This window comes from Lytechinus variegatus, chromosome 2, assembly GCF_018143015.1.
Source record: "Lytechinus variegatus isolate NC3 chromosome 2, Lvar_3.0, whole genome shotgun sequence".
Lineage (NCBI taxonomy): Eukaryota > Metazoa > Echinodermata > Echinoidea > Temnopleuroida > Toxopneustidae > Lytechinus > Lytechinus variegatus.
This window is the reverse complement of record NC_054741.1, coordinates 12,077,555-12,092,790: the sequence shown is the minus strand read 5'-3', so window position 1 is coordinate 12,092,790 and position 15,236 is coordinate 12,077,555. Positions and strand designations below refer to the sequence as shown.

General features: G+C 33.4%; 1 protein-coding gene across 1 annotated transcript in view; it reads right to left on the bottom strand.

The window, feature by feature from the left end:
* LOC121407338 overlaps positions 1-15,236 on the bottom strand; it is a 54,472-nt gene that overhangs the window by 25,680 nt on the left and 13,556 nt on the right. The window contains 5 exon segments of the mRNA XM_041598375.1: positions 392-1,312; positions 9,196-9,228; positions 11,047-11,549; positions 11,552-11,590; positions 14,321-14,819. Of these exon segments, the coding sequence (XP_041454309.1) occupies positions 392-1,312; positions 9,196-9,228; positions 11,047-11,549; positions 11,552-11,590; positions 14,321-14,819 (1,995 nt within the window).

Below are 15,236 nucleotides of genomic sequence, written 5' to 3'. Positions count from 1 at the left end.
TTACATATTTTTTTTATTCATCTATTTATATAAAATGGTTTTATGAACAGAAAATTATAGTGAAAAAAAAACACCTTGTCTCATGTAGCCAACTGGCCGAATCGTAAATTTTATTCAGAGTGAAACATAAAAAACTTTTTCAATATAAGGTTTGTCAGTGGTTTCATAGCTGTTGCGACTTATAATTTTTATGTCATTTCATTTCAACATTTCAACTCATTGGCAGGCATATGCTTGATATGGGGCACAAAACTTTCTTTGAGCCTCGATCCTATTCTGAAACCTACCATCACAAAGGGAAGCACAATTTAAAATCAACAATTGTAACCAGATATAAAATCACACTGAAGTAAATACAAGGTATCACACCCTAAAATTAATCTAATCTTACCTCAGCCTCTAGCTGCTGAAAATACTCGGCATTCTTTAGCCTAGTTTCTGCTTTAGTAAGAGGTTGGACCTTCACTTCAGGATTTGAGTGTTCAGATTTTGTTTCCTTTGGTTTCTGCTTTTGCTGGAGCTTAGCATTTGGGAAGGATGTTTTGTCACACATTTCACAGATGTTTGATTCCATGTTAGTGTTGAGGAAAGTGCAGTGTTGACAGGTCCATCCTTCTTCTTGATCACCCTGGTCAATGTCTCTGGAGTTCTGCGCCTGTGGTTCAGCAGCATCTGGAAACTTTTGTCTGATCTCTACAGAATTGACCGATGTAGTCGTGTTGCCTTCTGAAATCACAGAGGAAACAACCTTACCTTGAGGTACCAATGTATTTGCAGCCCCTGCTGATCCTACAGCAACTGCAGCACCACTTTGAACACCTTGCGGACTTGTGCCAGGAGTGACTGATGACTGACCTTGAAGTGCATTCAACTTCCTCTCTAACTCTTCATGCTTCTTTGTGAGTTCTTGCTCTTCTCGCAACAATGCTGCTTTCTTACCCGGATCCATTTCACTTTCTCTGAGACCTCGCACACTGAATAATTTCTCCATGGTAGTAATGTCTTCAGCAGTAATCTTGCCAAGTTCTTCTTGGAACCTGGCTTCTTGAACAGCTCCAGATGAACCCTGTGGTGCCATTCCTCCACCTTGTAAACGAGGTATGAATTCACCGGGTGATTCCTTAGTTTGGGGTGTATTGTGTCCTAGCTCAGTATGGACACCCGAATCCACAGTGGCCTTTCCCACTGGCTGAAGATACCTGTCACGAGGAGGTGCTCTGAGATCCAGATCTTCCTCACTGCCGATGAAAGAGGCATCTTCACAAACTACCCCAGGGGCTGAATAGTAGCTTGATACCATTGAATGAAGGTCCTTGAAGATATAATTAAAACTGATTTATTAGAAGTTATTGACATCTTGAATAGAATACACCCACTTTATGCAAGAAAAATTTGGAATTGAATATAGTAGCCTACAAGTGTTGCAAAAAAACAAACAATAAATGCAAATGTTATCAATATTTTCAATATCGAACTGCCTTAAAAGTATCATGGATATTGTGAAGATCTTGTTATGCTCATGAGATGGGATAATATGATAGAATGGGATCTACTACTTTATACCATTTTGCATACAATACCTAGAAAAAAAATCTGTCCCAAAATTTGATAAGATTGAATTTGAAATTTTAAAAATTCTACCAGTCACAAACTTTCATGAATGTTAATCATTTTTCATTGATTCTTTGTAGAAATGAACATTTGACCATTAAATCAAATTAGGAGCTTTAGTCTTTTAATTCTCACTTTTTTTCAGTAAATGATTAAACACTTACAGTATTGTATAGATTTTGTTACTGCGTGCAAGAAAATTTGTATAGACACAGGTTATATTCTCAATTTCATAATAATAATAATAATAATAATGCTCAATTCTTGTATAGCGCATCACACATAGCATAGCATGTCCCTATGCGCTTAAAGAAGAAATAGTGAAAGGTATATAAGAATAAAGTAATCGAGATATTTAGATTGGACCATTAGTTCAAAGTTAGTTTTTTATGCATTGAAAAGATATGTTTTGAGGGATCTCCTGAATGTACATAAATCACTTTGATATCTCATTGAATTCGGTAAAGCATTCCAGAGGACAGCAGAGGCATAAGTAAAAGCACGCTCACCATATGACTTTGTAAAGACAGAGGGAACAACAAATAATGCTTTTGAGCTTGATCTAAGATTTCGGGATGTCTCATTCCATAGCTGAAAAGTATTTTATAACCCAAATGAAAATTTAAAAAAAGGTAAGGGGCCAATTTTCATTAAATATTGTTAAAATTCAATTTATGCAATATCACAGTTTTTGCAAAGAACCAACAGATGAAAAACCAATTAATGGTCACTAAACTTTAGAAAAAAATGATTTTTAGTTGACACTAAAATTCAATCAATATTTTATCAAAATCTTTAGACAGGCTCTAGGGGATATTATGCATATCAGCATGATATTGCAAAATGTTGTATGATCACATGATGATTTCACATCAGGGGAAAATCTGACATAGTAAACTGCTGTTCAAAGTCAATATTGACTTAATACTCAATTTCAATATCATACAATTGAAGCATGAAAGTAAATAAGTACTTTGTTTATCAAAAAAACAAAGTACAGTGTAACACTGTTACACATGCAGAATATTCACTGTAATATCTTTTTGGAAAAACAATATAAAAAACCTCACTGAGATATTAATTGCATCTGCCATTTCCTAAATTACTATCAATCATCTATTCTTCATTCTCTAAAAAATTGTTATGTCTCCAAATTGCTCATTTGCCTCATTTCCCAATGAATTTGTGATAAAAGGTGACATAGACTTGTGCCTTAATAAGAGTTTTCAGTCTCCTTGCATTTCTTTCTCATTCTGAACAAAACAAATACTAAATACATATAGCTGGAAAAAGAGAGGTCAAAGTACATTCAAGTAATTGAATTGATATTTCTAGCTAGTGTCTACACTATGCTAAAATCATTTTCACGTGGGCAGACATATTTCAGTTCAGACTAATCTAGCCACTCCAATAAAAGATTACAATGATCATTGAAGCCTAACAGTTTCTTTTCTCATTAGGTGGTTTCAGACCGCCTCGAAGTTCGCCAGTTCCAGGTATTCTCTGATCGGGAAATTTACCCCGATCAGAAAATACCAGGTATTTTGGTAATGTGAAAGCAAACTACGCGTAATCTCCCCGAAAGAAAATACCCGCTAAATAGTAGGTACTTGGCGAAATTACGAGAACTTTCGCGGGGATTTTTCCAAGGTCGCAGGTATTTTGGCGATGTGAAAGCAAATTACGGGAACTTTTAGCCCAGCGTGTCGTTGGTCGTCGTTGGGCGCGGGAGCTGTGGGTGGCTGCTGGGCTAGTGATTTTGAATCTCGCGCCTTGCCTGCTTATCAGACCATACTGCGCATGCTCGTAACTTCAGGAACTTATCCCGAAGGGTATGTTTCAGGGCGGTGTGAATGCAGGAATAATTAACGGGTATTTTTCAGCCTAAAAAAGTTCTCGTAATTTAACGGGGATTCTTGTGATCGAGGCGGTTTGAAACCGCCTATAATGTACCACCTTTTTATATGATACCAACTTCCAAGAAGTTAAAATAGTTTCATTTTCAATAAGCTGTAAACTGGTATTTTCAGTTCTACATACCTAAATAAATACTTCAGGTGAAGTAACCAATAATGTATTCAAAAATGCATAAAAATTAATCATTATATCATGCCTATGAAAAGAATGTCTAAAAATTATTCAAAATCAATAAATAGAATCATATTCTATCATTTACAACTTTTTATCAAGTCATTATCATTCTTTTATTCAATACTTTGTATGTTCATTTATAATGCAAATACAGTGGACAAAGTTAAAGAAGAATAATGACTTTAATTGATACTTAACTATTCATGGCTTTTGAAATATAAATTAAACTGTTCATTAGAATAAAACCCAACCCTAATATAATAAAATAAAATAGTGAAGAGATTGATATTTGCACTTCCAGATTTGACTCAAAGTAGGAGACATTTGATTCAGTTCATTACCAAACACTGCCCAAACTATTTAAGAGTAACATGGTTTAATAGATCAAATCAAATATTTTCTTCTTACAATAAAGCATCCTGTAAGCAATTATGTATGGACAGAATGCTTGCAACATTTAGTTACACTTTCCTTTTTCATATTAATATCACTTTTCTTTCTCAAAGTCTCACATATCTTGAAGTACATGTACATGTAGGTAGTATTTTCAACTTCTAATCTAATTTCTCCAACCCACGCAATTGTCATAGTCATATGACACTGTTTTTTTCATGGTTATTCACACTAGTCAAAGCTCTGATCTTTTGCCAATTCAACAATAGTGGTTAAAGAGTCAAACCCATCTGCAAAATGTATGAAATTATTTTTCATGTAATTGAGTCATGCTTGTGTAACTCATTTTTATTCCTGAAATCTCCCATACCAGTGTTTGCCCATAGTGTATTCGTGTTGTATTTGTAAATAGAATTTCAGTTCTATTGATATATACAGGAAAACCCCTTCATTTGCCACACATTTCTTCTGACAATTAAGTTGCCTTTTGATCTGGAACTTGTATTAAAGCCTACTGTTGGAGCAAATATCTATGCATTACCATATTACATGCATAATTCCCAAGGGATATTACAATAGAAAGAGAATGCAGATTTTAATTCAGATACTGCATGTTTTTCCATGACCTGAATTTGATATCTCTTATATATCAAGCTCAATCAGCAATATTATAAAGTCACAAGGTAAAACTCCAGGCCAGGAGACATTGTACTTTGAACCTAATATATTAAATTGAAAATCGTTCTGTGTGTAGTAGATAATTAAGTTCCATATGGGAAAACGCATTAGATTAAATCTTGTTACATGTAGTGGTAAGATCAAGCTTCAATAGGGGAGACCGGGGTTAGTTGGAACATGGGGTAAGTTGAAACATTGTAATTTTCTTTAGAGTCTGTAAAATAAATTTATGCAATACTGCCCTCAATTTATTGCTATTAATAATATAACACTCTTGAATTATTATTGCAATAAATTGAGGGCAGTATTGCCTAAATTTATTTTACAGGCGTTAAAGAAAATTACAATGTTTCAACTTACCCCATGTTCCAACTAACCCCGGTCACCCCTACATTATTCTGTTCAACAGCTGAGACTAACAATCTGTAGCTCTAGTATATTTCCTTCGAATCTTCTAGTTACAAAATTTGACAATATCATGAAATAGTCACACCACAACTTTGCTTTGTATGTGTTTATCTGAGCATGGATCTATTATAGGTCCACGCTCAGAGCATGATGCATAGTTGACGCAAAACATACAGTGTAAGAAACAGGAAGTGAATTGTTTGGCGTAAAAATAAAGTGAAGTCGAAAACAGCCATTCTAATGATTTTTATTCAAACCACTGATTTGTAGCTGGTACAAAAAAGGTGAATAAAGCTGTTTTCCACTTGCCGTACACCCCTCATAGATCAAACTTGACTGAGGTATCAGGACGGAAATCATTGGGATGAATTCAACTTTTTACTTCATTGGTATCTGTAGCATAATGAAACCAATTCATGTTGATTCATGTACATACACCCATGACAAAAGTCATTCCTCCCCACAATATTTAGTCATGAACTTGACATATTTGGGTATATTGTTCAGTTCAAAGCTTGTAATCTTTTGTCATCTTGGGATGCTTCTGAAAGATATAAGTCTGATGCACTGGGCAGATCATATTCATTGGATGAGCAATAGCATTTCTGTGTAGTCACAAAGAGATTAAATAACATGTGCATTTGGGTGTTTAAGCGTGATTTTTTTTTTCACAACATAAAAGTTGTTATTAAGGAGTCAAATATTTTCTTTGAGAATTGAATTGATTCAACTGAATGCTTCACAAAGAACAAAGATTGCTGAATACAATTGTCGAGTTACCTTAAAAAGTATGAGACTATTGTCCATATTTGTGATCTGCCTGACAGATGCAATATGTCCTTTGAGTGATGAAATTTCAATTGAACCTTAAACCTTATTGTGCAATACATGCATCAAGTGTGCAACAAGTCTACGCATGTGACATTGCCAATATCTAGACGCACAAAGTCCAATTTCTAATATTGCTCAAAATTCATAGACGATTTTCCAGTTCAAAATTAGCTCAAGAGCATCAACAAATTTTGACAGTGATGCTGATTAAAGGGGTACTCAGGGCTAAAAATTAAAATCTGATAACAAATAGCATATTTATTGAATTTTAAAGTTTGCAATATATTGTGAAAACAGTTATATGCACGTCATGAACATTCATTAGTTGGGCTGATGCTTAAACATCCCCACTTTCCATTTTCTTATGTTATTACATGAAATAATAACTGTTTCATTTTTTCATACGTTTGAATGATGTCTTCCTTGTAATGAAATAAGTTGCAGCAATGAATATGTAATGCACTAGATCAGTTGTCATTCCAATGTTGGGGATTCTTGAAGGAAAAAAATGAATAAACATAGTTTCATATAACAAAAAAGAACAAGTGGGAATATGACATCATAAGTTTACTCACTGAATATTCATGAAGACAGGCCTTGAACAGTTTGACCAAATTAATACAAATCTTTAGAATACCATAATAACAATATTTTTTGTTCATCTGATTTGTCTTTATCTGCTCAAATCATTATTTTCAGCCTTGAGTACCCCTTTAAAAAATGTGGATGAATATATATATATATATATATATATATATATATATATATATATATATATATATATATCTACATGTATGGCCTGCATCCCTCCCCCCACACACAAGCATGCAAATGAAAAAAATGCAAATAAAATAGCCCTTACATCCACCTAAAATTCATATCTAATCTACCAAGCATCACAAAAGCATAACAAAAGATCAAGTCCACTCCAGAAATTCTTTTATATGAATAAATAGAGAAAAATGAAACTTGCATAATGAAGTAAAATGTCATCGAAATTAAATGTAAACTAAAAAAGTAATGGCATTTTAAACTTTCGCTTATTTTTCATAAAACAGTTATATGCAAAACTCAGTGAAATGCAAATGAATGAGTTGATGATATCCCTCACTTGTTTTTTTTTAGTTTTTTGTTTTAATCATACAATATTTCAATTATTACACATTTGACAATAATGAGCAACATGACTGAACCACATAATGTTAGAACAATGGTAATCCACATGTTAAGGTAGGAATTAATCTTTTTCCACATAACAATGATGAAAAGTGAAATTCAAAATAGTGAGTGGGTGACGTCATCAATCCCCTCCTTTGCATACCGACCAGGATGTGCATATAACTGTAAAAGAATTGAGTTGAGTTGAACTGAGTTTATTACCAACATTAACTTATTTACATGAATGAATACATGTATAATATATATTTACAAGAATGTGTTTGTATAACATGAATCCTATAGACCTATACTGTAAATGCAGTTCATATTATAACATAAGCATAATCTATATAAAAACACAATATGATACCGTATGTGATATCAGTATATAATACAAAAGAGTAAAATCATGTGGCTTGTCTTGATGCAGTTTCATCTGACAAGAAGCAAATCACCATAAAAATTGATTGTATGCATGAACATAAATTATAAATGGCATGGGTGATTTGTACCAAATGAAATGCTGTTAAAGGGAGAACCAATAGTTAACACAAGTGCTAGTCAAGAATGGTTTCCCCGAAAGGATCAAAGTGCAATGTATCTACTCTACTAAAAAGACTTTCTTTTATTTTTTTCCAAACTCATATCAATCATCAAACTTCATTAATCAAATGATTTTTCAGATTTTTACGAAATGAAAACCGTGTTCTTTTCTCTCGAATACTCTGGGGCAAGCTATTCCAAAACTTTGCTCCAATAAAAGATATAGAAAAAGTGCCATGTGGAGTGTTATATTTGGTGAGTCTTAGCATGGAATTTTTTTTGCCTCTGGTTTTGTACAGTAACTACGATTTAACAACTCAATGTATTGCTTTAAAGAATGTGGTAAATGTTCCTTGTGTAAATAATAAACAATTGTTGATACTGCAAGTTTATGCAAGTCATAAACATCTACATGTAATACCCCCAGACTGACAAATAGTGGCCTAGAGCTTGTTCTAAGTTGAGAAAATGTAATTGCTCTCATAGCCATTTTTTGCGCCAAATATAAACAATTTAGGTGGCTCCTGTAGCTACTTCCCCAAACTTCAATTCCATAAGATATGTGTGGTTGTATAAAACATTTATACAAAACCATTAGAACATGCCATGGTATATAGAAGCGTAATTTAAAAAGCACACTAATTTTCCGCCTAATGCATTTATCAATATATTGGATCTGTTTCTTTTCACGACAAAGATTCGATTTTAATTCCTACAAAAGATGCCACATGTACTTTTTCTATACCTGTTTCACATACAGTTAATACACCTTCAATTTCTATCGTCTTGGTCCTTATAGTATCATATGATTTGTTTTCTTCAAATTTATGGTTAATTCATTAAGTATAGATCAACTATACACCTCTTCTAATTTCTTACTTGCATAGTTCATATCAATATCTGTTTGACATTTGGGGAAAGTATGAAAAATATTTGAATCATCTGCAAAAAGTCTAAACTGGACAAAAATCAGTTGATCTTGGCAAGTCATTAATATATAATAAAAAAAGTGTGGGCCTCAGGACTGATCCTTGTGGAACATCACATGTTATCCTTCTTCTACTGGACATTTCATCTTTGTAACATAAAACCTGTGATCTGTCCATTAATTAATTCTGGAACCATTGCACTACATGTTCCATAATGCTTTAATTTTTCAGAGTATGACATAATTGATTGTATCAAACGCCTTTTTGAAATCTATAAATAAACCTAGATGGTTATTTCACCTTTATCAATTGCCTTCAATAATAAGCTAATCAAATTTATTACTTTCGCATTATATTTCTTATGAAAGCCATACTGGTGTCTAATCTTTAAAGTTTCTTATTTTACATCCAATTTGATGAAATTTTAAGTGTTATGCTTGTTGGATTTTTCTCCTAATATTCAAATCAATTTTTTGTTGGGGTAGACTTGTCCTTTAACTTGGCATATTAAATTATGAGCAACATGTGATATCCTTGTATTGTAAATTCTTACCTTCATGGCTGGCAAAGTTTCTGGTTGAGTGGGCTAGAAAACAAAAAAAGCCACAAAAAAGAAAGAAAAAAATTAAGATCTATAGACTCACACATAAATGTACATAAGTACAAAAACAATGAATTTTATTAGAATTATATTTTTTCTTTTAAATTCTTATTGATTTTGACATTATCATGAGTGACTCATAGATTTTTTAAAAGGGAACATTTCCGAAAAAACCTATTTATACACTCAATAATATCCAGAAATAAGACAAAAAAAACACAAATTCTTTAGCCTCATTGAATTTCATTATAAAGGAAGTTTGCGTATTTCCTCAAAACTTCCATCACTGGTGCATTACTTTTCATCAAGATATTTAACAAGGAACTTTATTCATACAAACGTTCTTTGGTATAGACATTGGCACACACATTAACTACTCAAAATTTTGTTGGTAATGTTTTCCCCTTTGAATTATCTACTCATCCACAACCAGGATATATAGTTTATTTTTACTTTGCTTAGATTCTCAACACACCAAAAGAAACCGATTCTAAGAGTGCTGAATAAGGAAATCAGTTACTTGTTTTTTACAAGAGGCTATTTATGCAATCAATCATATACCTAACAATCATCATAAGCTTTGGTAAATTTATGGTTTAAGGTTATGCGAAGTACATGTATATGGTACACCGAATAATCATTAAGTGAAATTTGACAAAGTAAAATGAGAAATGCTTAATTTGAAATCTGTTTCCTTGGGTTTTGTAATCCCATTGACTGAAATATACCATATCTAAATTCAAATTTGCACATTTCCAAAATCATGAAACTGTAAAGCAATGTCCTAATAATATCCCACATATAAATTTTCATACAAATCAAATTGACAGCATCAAGCTGAATCTAAAATCAGGTTGCATAAAAGTTACTATTTGTATAAATCTGCAAATCAATCAATGGTAACATTGCTAATCAACCAATTAAATAAAACAATGCTCTAGTAGTTATCATCAATAATGATAAAGTGGAATGCCTCTGGCAGTCTCAAGAAAGCAGCAGCACTGACTTTAAAAACAGTTATCAAATAATTATTCCTGGAAGCAAACACTCATATGATAATAAAATACTGTGTCCATTGGCTCAACATGACCTTTGACCATGATCATGTAACCTAAGACAAACAGGTGCAAAAAAAAATCATAAAATCTTGATTACCAGTTTATGAACTACATGTGTAGATCTATTAAAGTTATGACAATTAAACCAATACCCCATGATTATACAAGTTTGTTGACCCTAAATGACCTTTGACCTTGGTCATGTGACCTGAAACTCACACAGGATGTTCAGGGATACTTAATTGCTCTTACGTCCAAGTTTCATGAACTAGGTCCATATCCTTTCAAGTTATGACATTTCAAGAACTTAACCTTGGTTACGAATTCAATATCGATTCCCCCAACATGGTCTAAGTTCATTGACCCTAAATGACCTTGGTCATGTGACCTGAAACTCAGGCAGGATGTTCAGTAATACTTGACTATGACATGTCAAATACTTAACATTGGTTAAGATTTTATGTCAACGTCGGCGCCGTCGGAAAAGCAGTGCCTATAGTCTCGCTCTGCGAGAAAAAAATGAAATTTTATGCAAGGGAATCCTTATTTTGTTCAGTAAAAAAGAACCCATTTTACAAAGTTTCTACAAAATAAAACCAACTTTGTTGATCTTAAAATGTAAATTAAAGTATAGATTTATTCTCTCTACAGACCACTTCTTTTTTTTTGGGTCAAATTTCACTACACTTTCTTGTTTGGTTCTATAGATTTTTTTCTTCTAATTACTAAAGATTGATATACATGCCTGTGTTACAGCCAGTCTAATGTGATTCTTTCTGTGTTGATTGCTGTGTCGCTTATCATCGCATTCCAGGCAGTATGTCTCCCCACACGATGTGCATCTCTTCTTTCCTGGCTTTGTCCCGCAAAAGTCACAGTTCACCAAAGAAGTTTCTGCTATGAGCTTCTTGCCCTGTAGGAGTGGTGGTGAGTCTAATGGGTCATTGGTCCTGGCTGGTCCATTTGTCTTTCTGGACAACGGTTCTTCTGGAAGAGGAGATAAGTTATCTGTCCTTGCAGCACTGCCTCCTGGCAGATGGGCCTTCCTGATGGCTGCCTTATCAATGACTACAGGAAGCACACGTGCTCTGGAGTCTGCAGCAGGCTCTGATGCCTTTGGATATTCACCAAGTTCTTCCAGAATGATTGGCTCTCGTTTGTGGCCCTGTCTCTGAGGATGTTTGTGCCATAGCTCATCACATCGCTGACACCGAGGCTGGGAGCACACATTGCATCTCATGTTTGCCGGTTCTGCTTGCAGATACCGCATTTTGTCAACTTGATATTCACTTGAAGATCAAACCAACAGCAAGAAAATGGTTAGATCAAGAAGTTAAATGCCGCAATTGAGTATGAAACGCAGGAGTTTATGGAAATGAGCATCTGGAGATGGAGTTATGATCTAATTCTGTTACAAAATGAACTCTTTAAAATCAAGAATATTCTATGCATGCTCCAAAATTATTTTTTGTATCATGAACAATGCCTTGTGAGCTGAATTGAGAAAAATAATATTTTTTTTCCTTCTTGTATAAATCTTCAGGATTCTTTGTAATGCTGTAAAGTCTTCTTTTCTTCTGTTCTCTCACAGCAGCTCCTCTTCAAGTGTTTCTTCTTTTTTACAAGATCTTCTTTATAATTCTCATTCTTTGGAAAGTTTTCAACATGTCATTTCCACTATTTGAGTATATTTCCTCTTTATCATAAAATATGATCTGTTTTTAGTTTATCCTTCAGTCTAAGTTTATTCTTGGACACTTTACATGTAGTTACATATCTGCTCGGAGTAGAGGTTGAAAAGTCCACGCAAGGGTTATTTTCACGTTCACGAGTCTCGCTTGATTTGGCAATCAATAGAATATGCAATATGATATTTTTAACCTTAGATGACCTCTGATCTTATCATCCTCATGAATATACATGTGATATTACCCAAGGATGATTTATATCAAATGTAAACACAATTGATACAGTTCGTAAATAAAGAATTGAGAGGAAGTTGAACAATTTAGAATTGTAAAAAGGATGGACAAGACCTCATATTATTTGACCTTTTAACCCCTAGATGAAATTTGACACCATATTCCTCAACAACACACATGTGGCATTACCCAGGAATCATTTGTACCAAGTTTAAACACAATTGATGCAGAAATAAAGAAATGAGATTTAAGTCGAACAAAAACTTTGTAACAGATCGACTAACAGATTTACAGACCAACGGGAACGGTGATCAATAGATCTCTGCCCAACTTCGTTCAGGCGAGACAAAAAACTCAAGGGTACAAACATTAAGCTAAATGTTTTATTAAGTTAACATAATGTATAGAGTTACAAGTATACAGTGTTCATGATTTGTGAATCAAAATGAAAAGATGATGAATCATAATGTGCAAAAACATATGTAATTAACCACACTAATAGAAATAGAAATAGAAGACAATGTATACGACTTGAGTAGAAACTAAATGCACTCTGATCAAATGACCTGCCCAGGGGCAGAAATGTTGCCTACTGATTGCAACAGTCCTTTACAAATCCAAGATTAAATCAAGATATTACTAAATCTGTCAGTGACATTTGAACAAACTTGGAAGATCCATTCAAACAACAAAATATTTCAGTTTTTCAAAGTTTGATCTATGCCTGCATACGTGCAAGTCTACTAAAATCAATCCTGTTACAAAGCACAAAGGAAAAAAAAATAACAACATGTTATGGTAGAGTGACTGTGATTATGAATAAGCCATAAATATTAGGTTAACTTTGTTATAAAACAAGATGTGTAAAAAGTTTAAACATTGTTAAAACCAAATAAACTTTTCAAAGCACACACAGTTTGGACAATTCTATCTTAAATGATTTAAAAAGAAAATGGCTACGACACCCCAAAAACAACAATAAAACACTTTCATTTAAAAAAAAAAAGACAGTAAATTACAAATTAATAAAATAACATAAATAGAGTGCTTAAAATGAACAATGCATTATTGAAAAAAAATCACAAACACACATCAAACCAATAAAGAGTAAAATAATCAATGACCCACAACCCAGAGCTTCTAGAGATTTGTAGTAGGGCAGACATTTACAATTGATAACACAGATAATCGATGTAATCAATTGTAAAAGAAAAATCATCAGTGCAATCAATCACTCAACTATATGTTTACAAGGTAATGTTAAATAACAAACACACGTGTTAGAAACTGCATACACTACCCGTACACTGATATCATTATTATTAGTTATCTAGATTAGATGTGGACTTTCCTTAGTATGAAATGCAAAATTTCTTCAGTGTTCTTTAAAATTGTGCTAACCTATAAATGTATGACTAAATTTCCATTGCTGCACTGTACTGTAATTTGTATATGGATTTTGCCCTGATTTTTCTTGATTTTCACTGTATTTTAAAATTTCAAAATTTGCTGGTTTGAAAAATTGCGTTTTCCACAAACTTGGCAAATATTGTGTTCTTAAATCCTGTGACTTTTTTCTGTTTTTTAAAAGCAGAAAACTGGGGACATTATTACCCTTAATAATCAATTACCAAACATACGAACATTCAATTATGGTACATTTCCCCTTTTCACTCACCAAATTAAAGTTGGGTATGAATGATTAATTTTCATGAGTTATAAAATTGAAAATAAATACCTCATCTAGGCCTAGGGTAAATAAACAAATAATTACCTTGGGGTGAAAAATTAAATGTACAATGTAACCACACTACGTTTTAAAACCAACACCCGCTTCCCTCAAAAAAAAAAACCCATTTACTGAGTGATCAAAAGGTAGTCCCAGTTACATACAGTATATATGCATGAACTATTAAACTGCAATTTATGAAATCTAGTGTACATAACATGTTTTTACAGCTAGCAAGAACAACATGAAATTGATGAGTATGCCTAAAATATAGTGATTTAGTGGGAATTAGTGGGAACTTATACAACTGTTTCTGTTGTTGAATATGTATGCATTCACATTTAACAAACAATTTTGAAACAAATTACCTTGGTTGTAAAATGGCATTGATTGGGATGGTGGTGGTGGCAATATGGTTTTCCCTGCTACATCATCAATGCTAGACTGCTTCTCTTGTCCAACACTTGCAGTCAAAACTTTAGGTAAGTCCTCAGGTTCGCGCACTGGGTAACTACTTTTAACATGTGAAATAGCTGCACTTCTTTTTGTCTGTTGCATTATGGGCTCATCTGGAAGCGAATTCTTAGAGCTGTAGCTTCCATGACTTGGATGGGTGATGAGAACATGTTTATTAGGGTAGTTGAACGTTTGTGTCCTATTGGGATATTGCGTAAACCAATTGCCAATTCTTCTTGGAAATGGATGTTTGCCCGTAATGTACAAATCAATTTCAAAGTATGCAATTGCCAAATCTGCAGCGACCTTTGCAACAGTTTCAGTATTTGGAGAAAGTGATGCATCTGGGTAGCTCAGTCCATAGCTCATTTCTTTTGTGTACCCATAGAGAGATAGTATTTTTTGGTGACCCTGGAGATATTTAATAGATTAATAAAATAGATAAAATGCATGATGAACAGCAAAGGAAACACATAGGGGCAACGGGTGATTTTGCCCTTTCACAGCCTGAATCGCCCCTAAAATTCCCTGAATGAAAGCATTTTTGGCAACCATAATTTTTGACAATTAAGGTACTATTACACCCGCATAAGAAAAGAGCACCCAGATAATGACTTAATTCCTATCCTGATGATGAATCATACACATTATGTGATACAGTCATATCCAATTAATTAGGTAAATCAGGATATTTCTATACAGACTATGAAACAGGATCATTCCACATTTCATTCTCATTGTATGAATACATTGAGCCTGTGTTAAAGTGATACCCAACAATCATCTCTTCCCATGACATTTTTCAATTTTCTCTCACATACAGAAGTA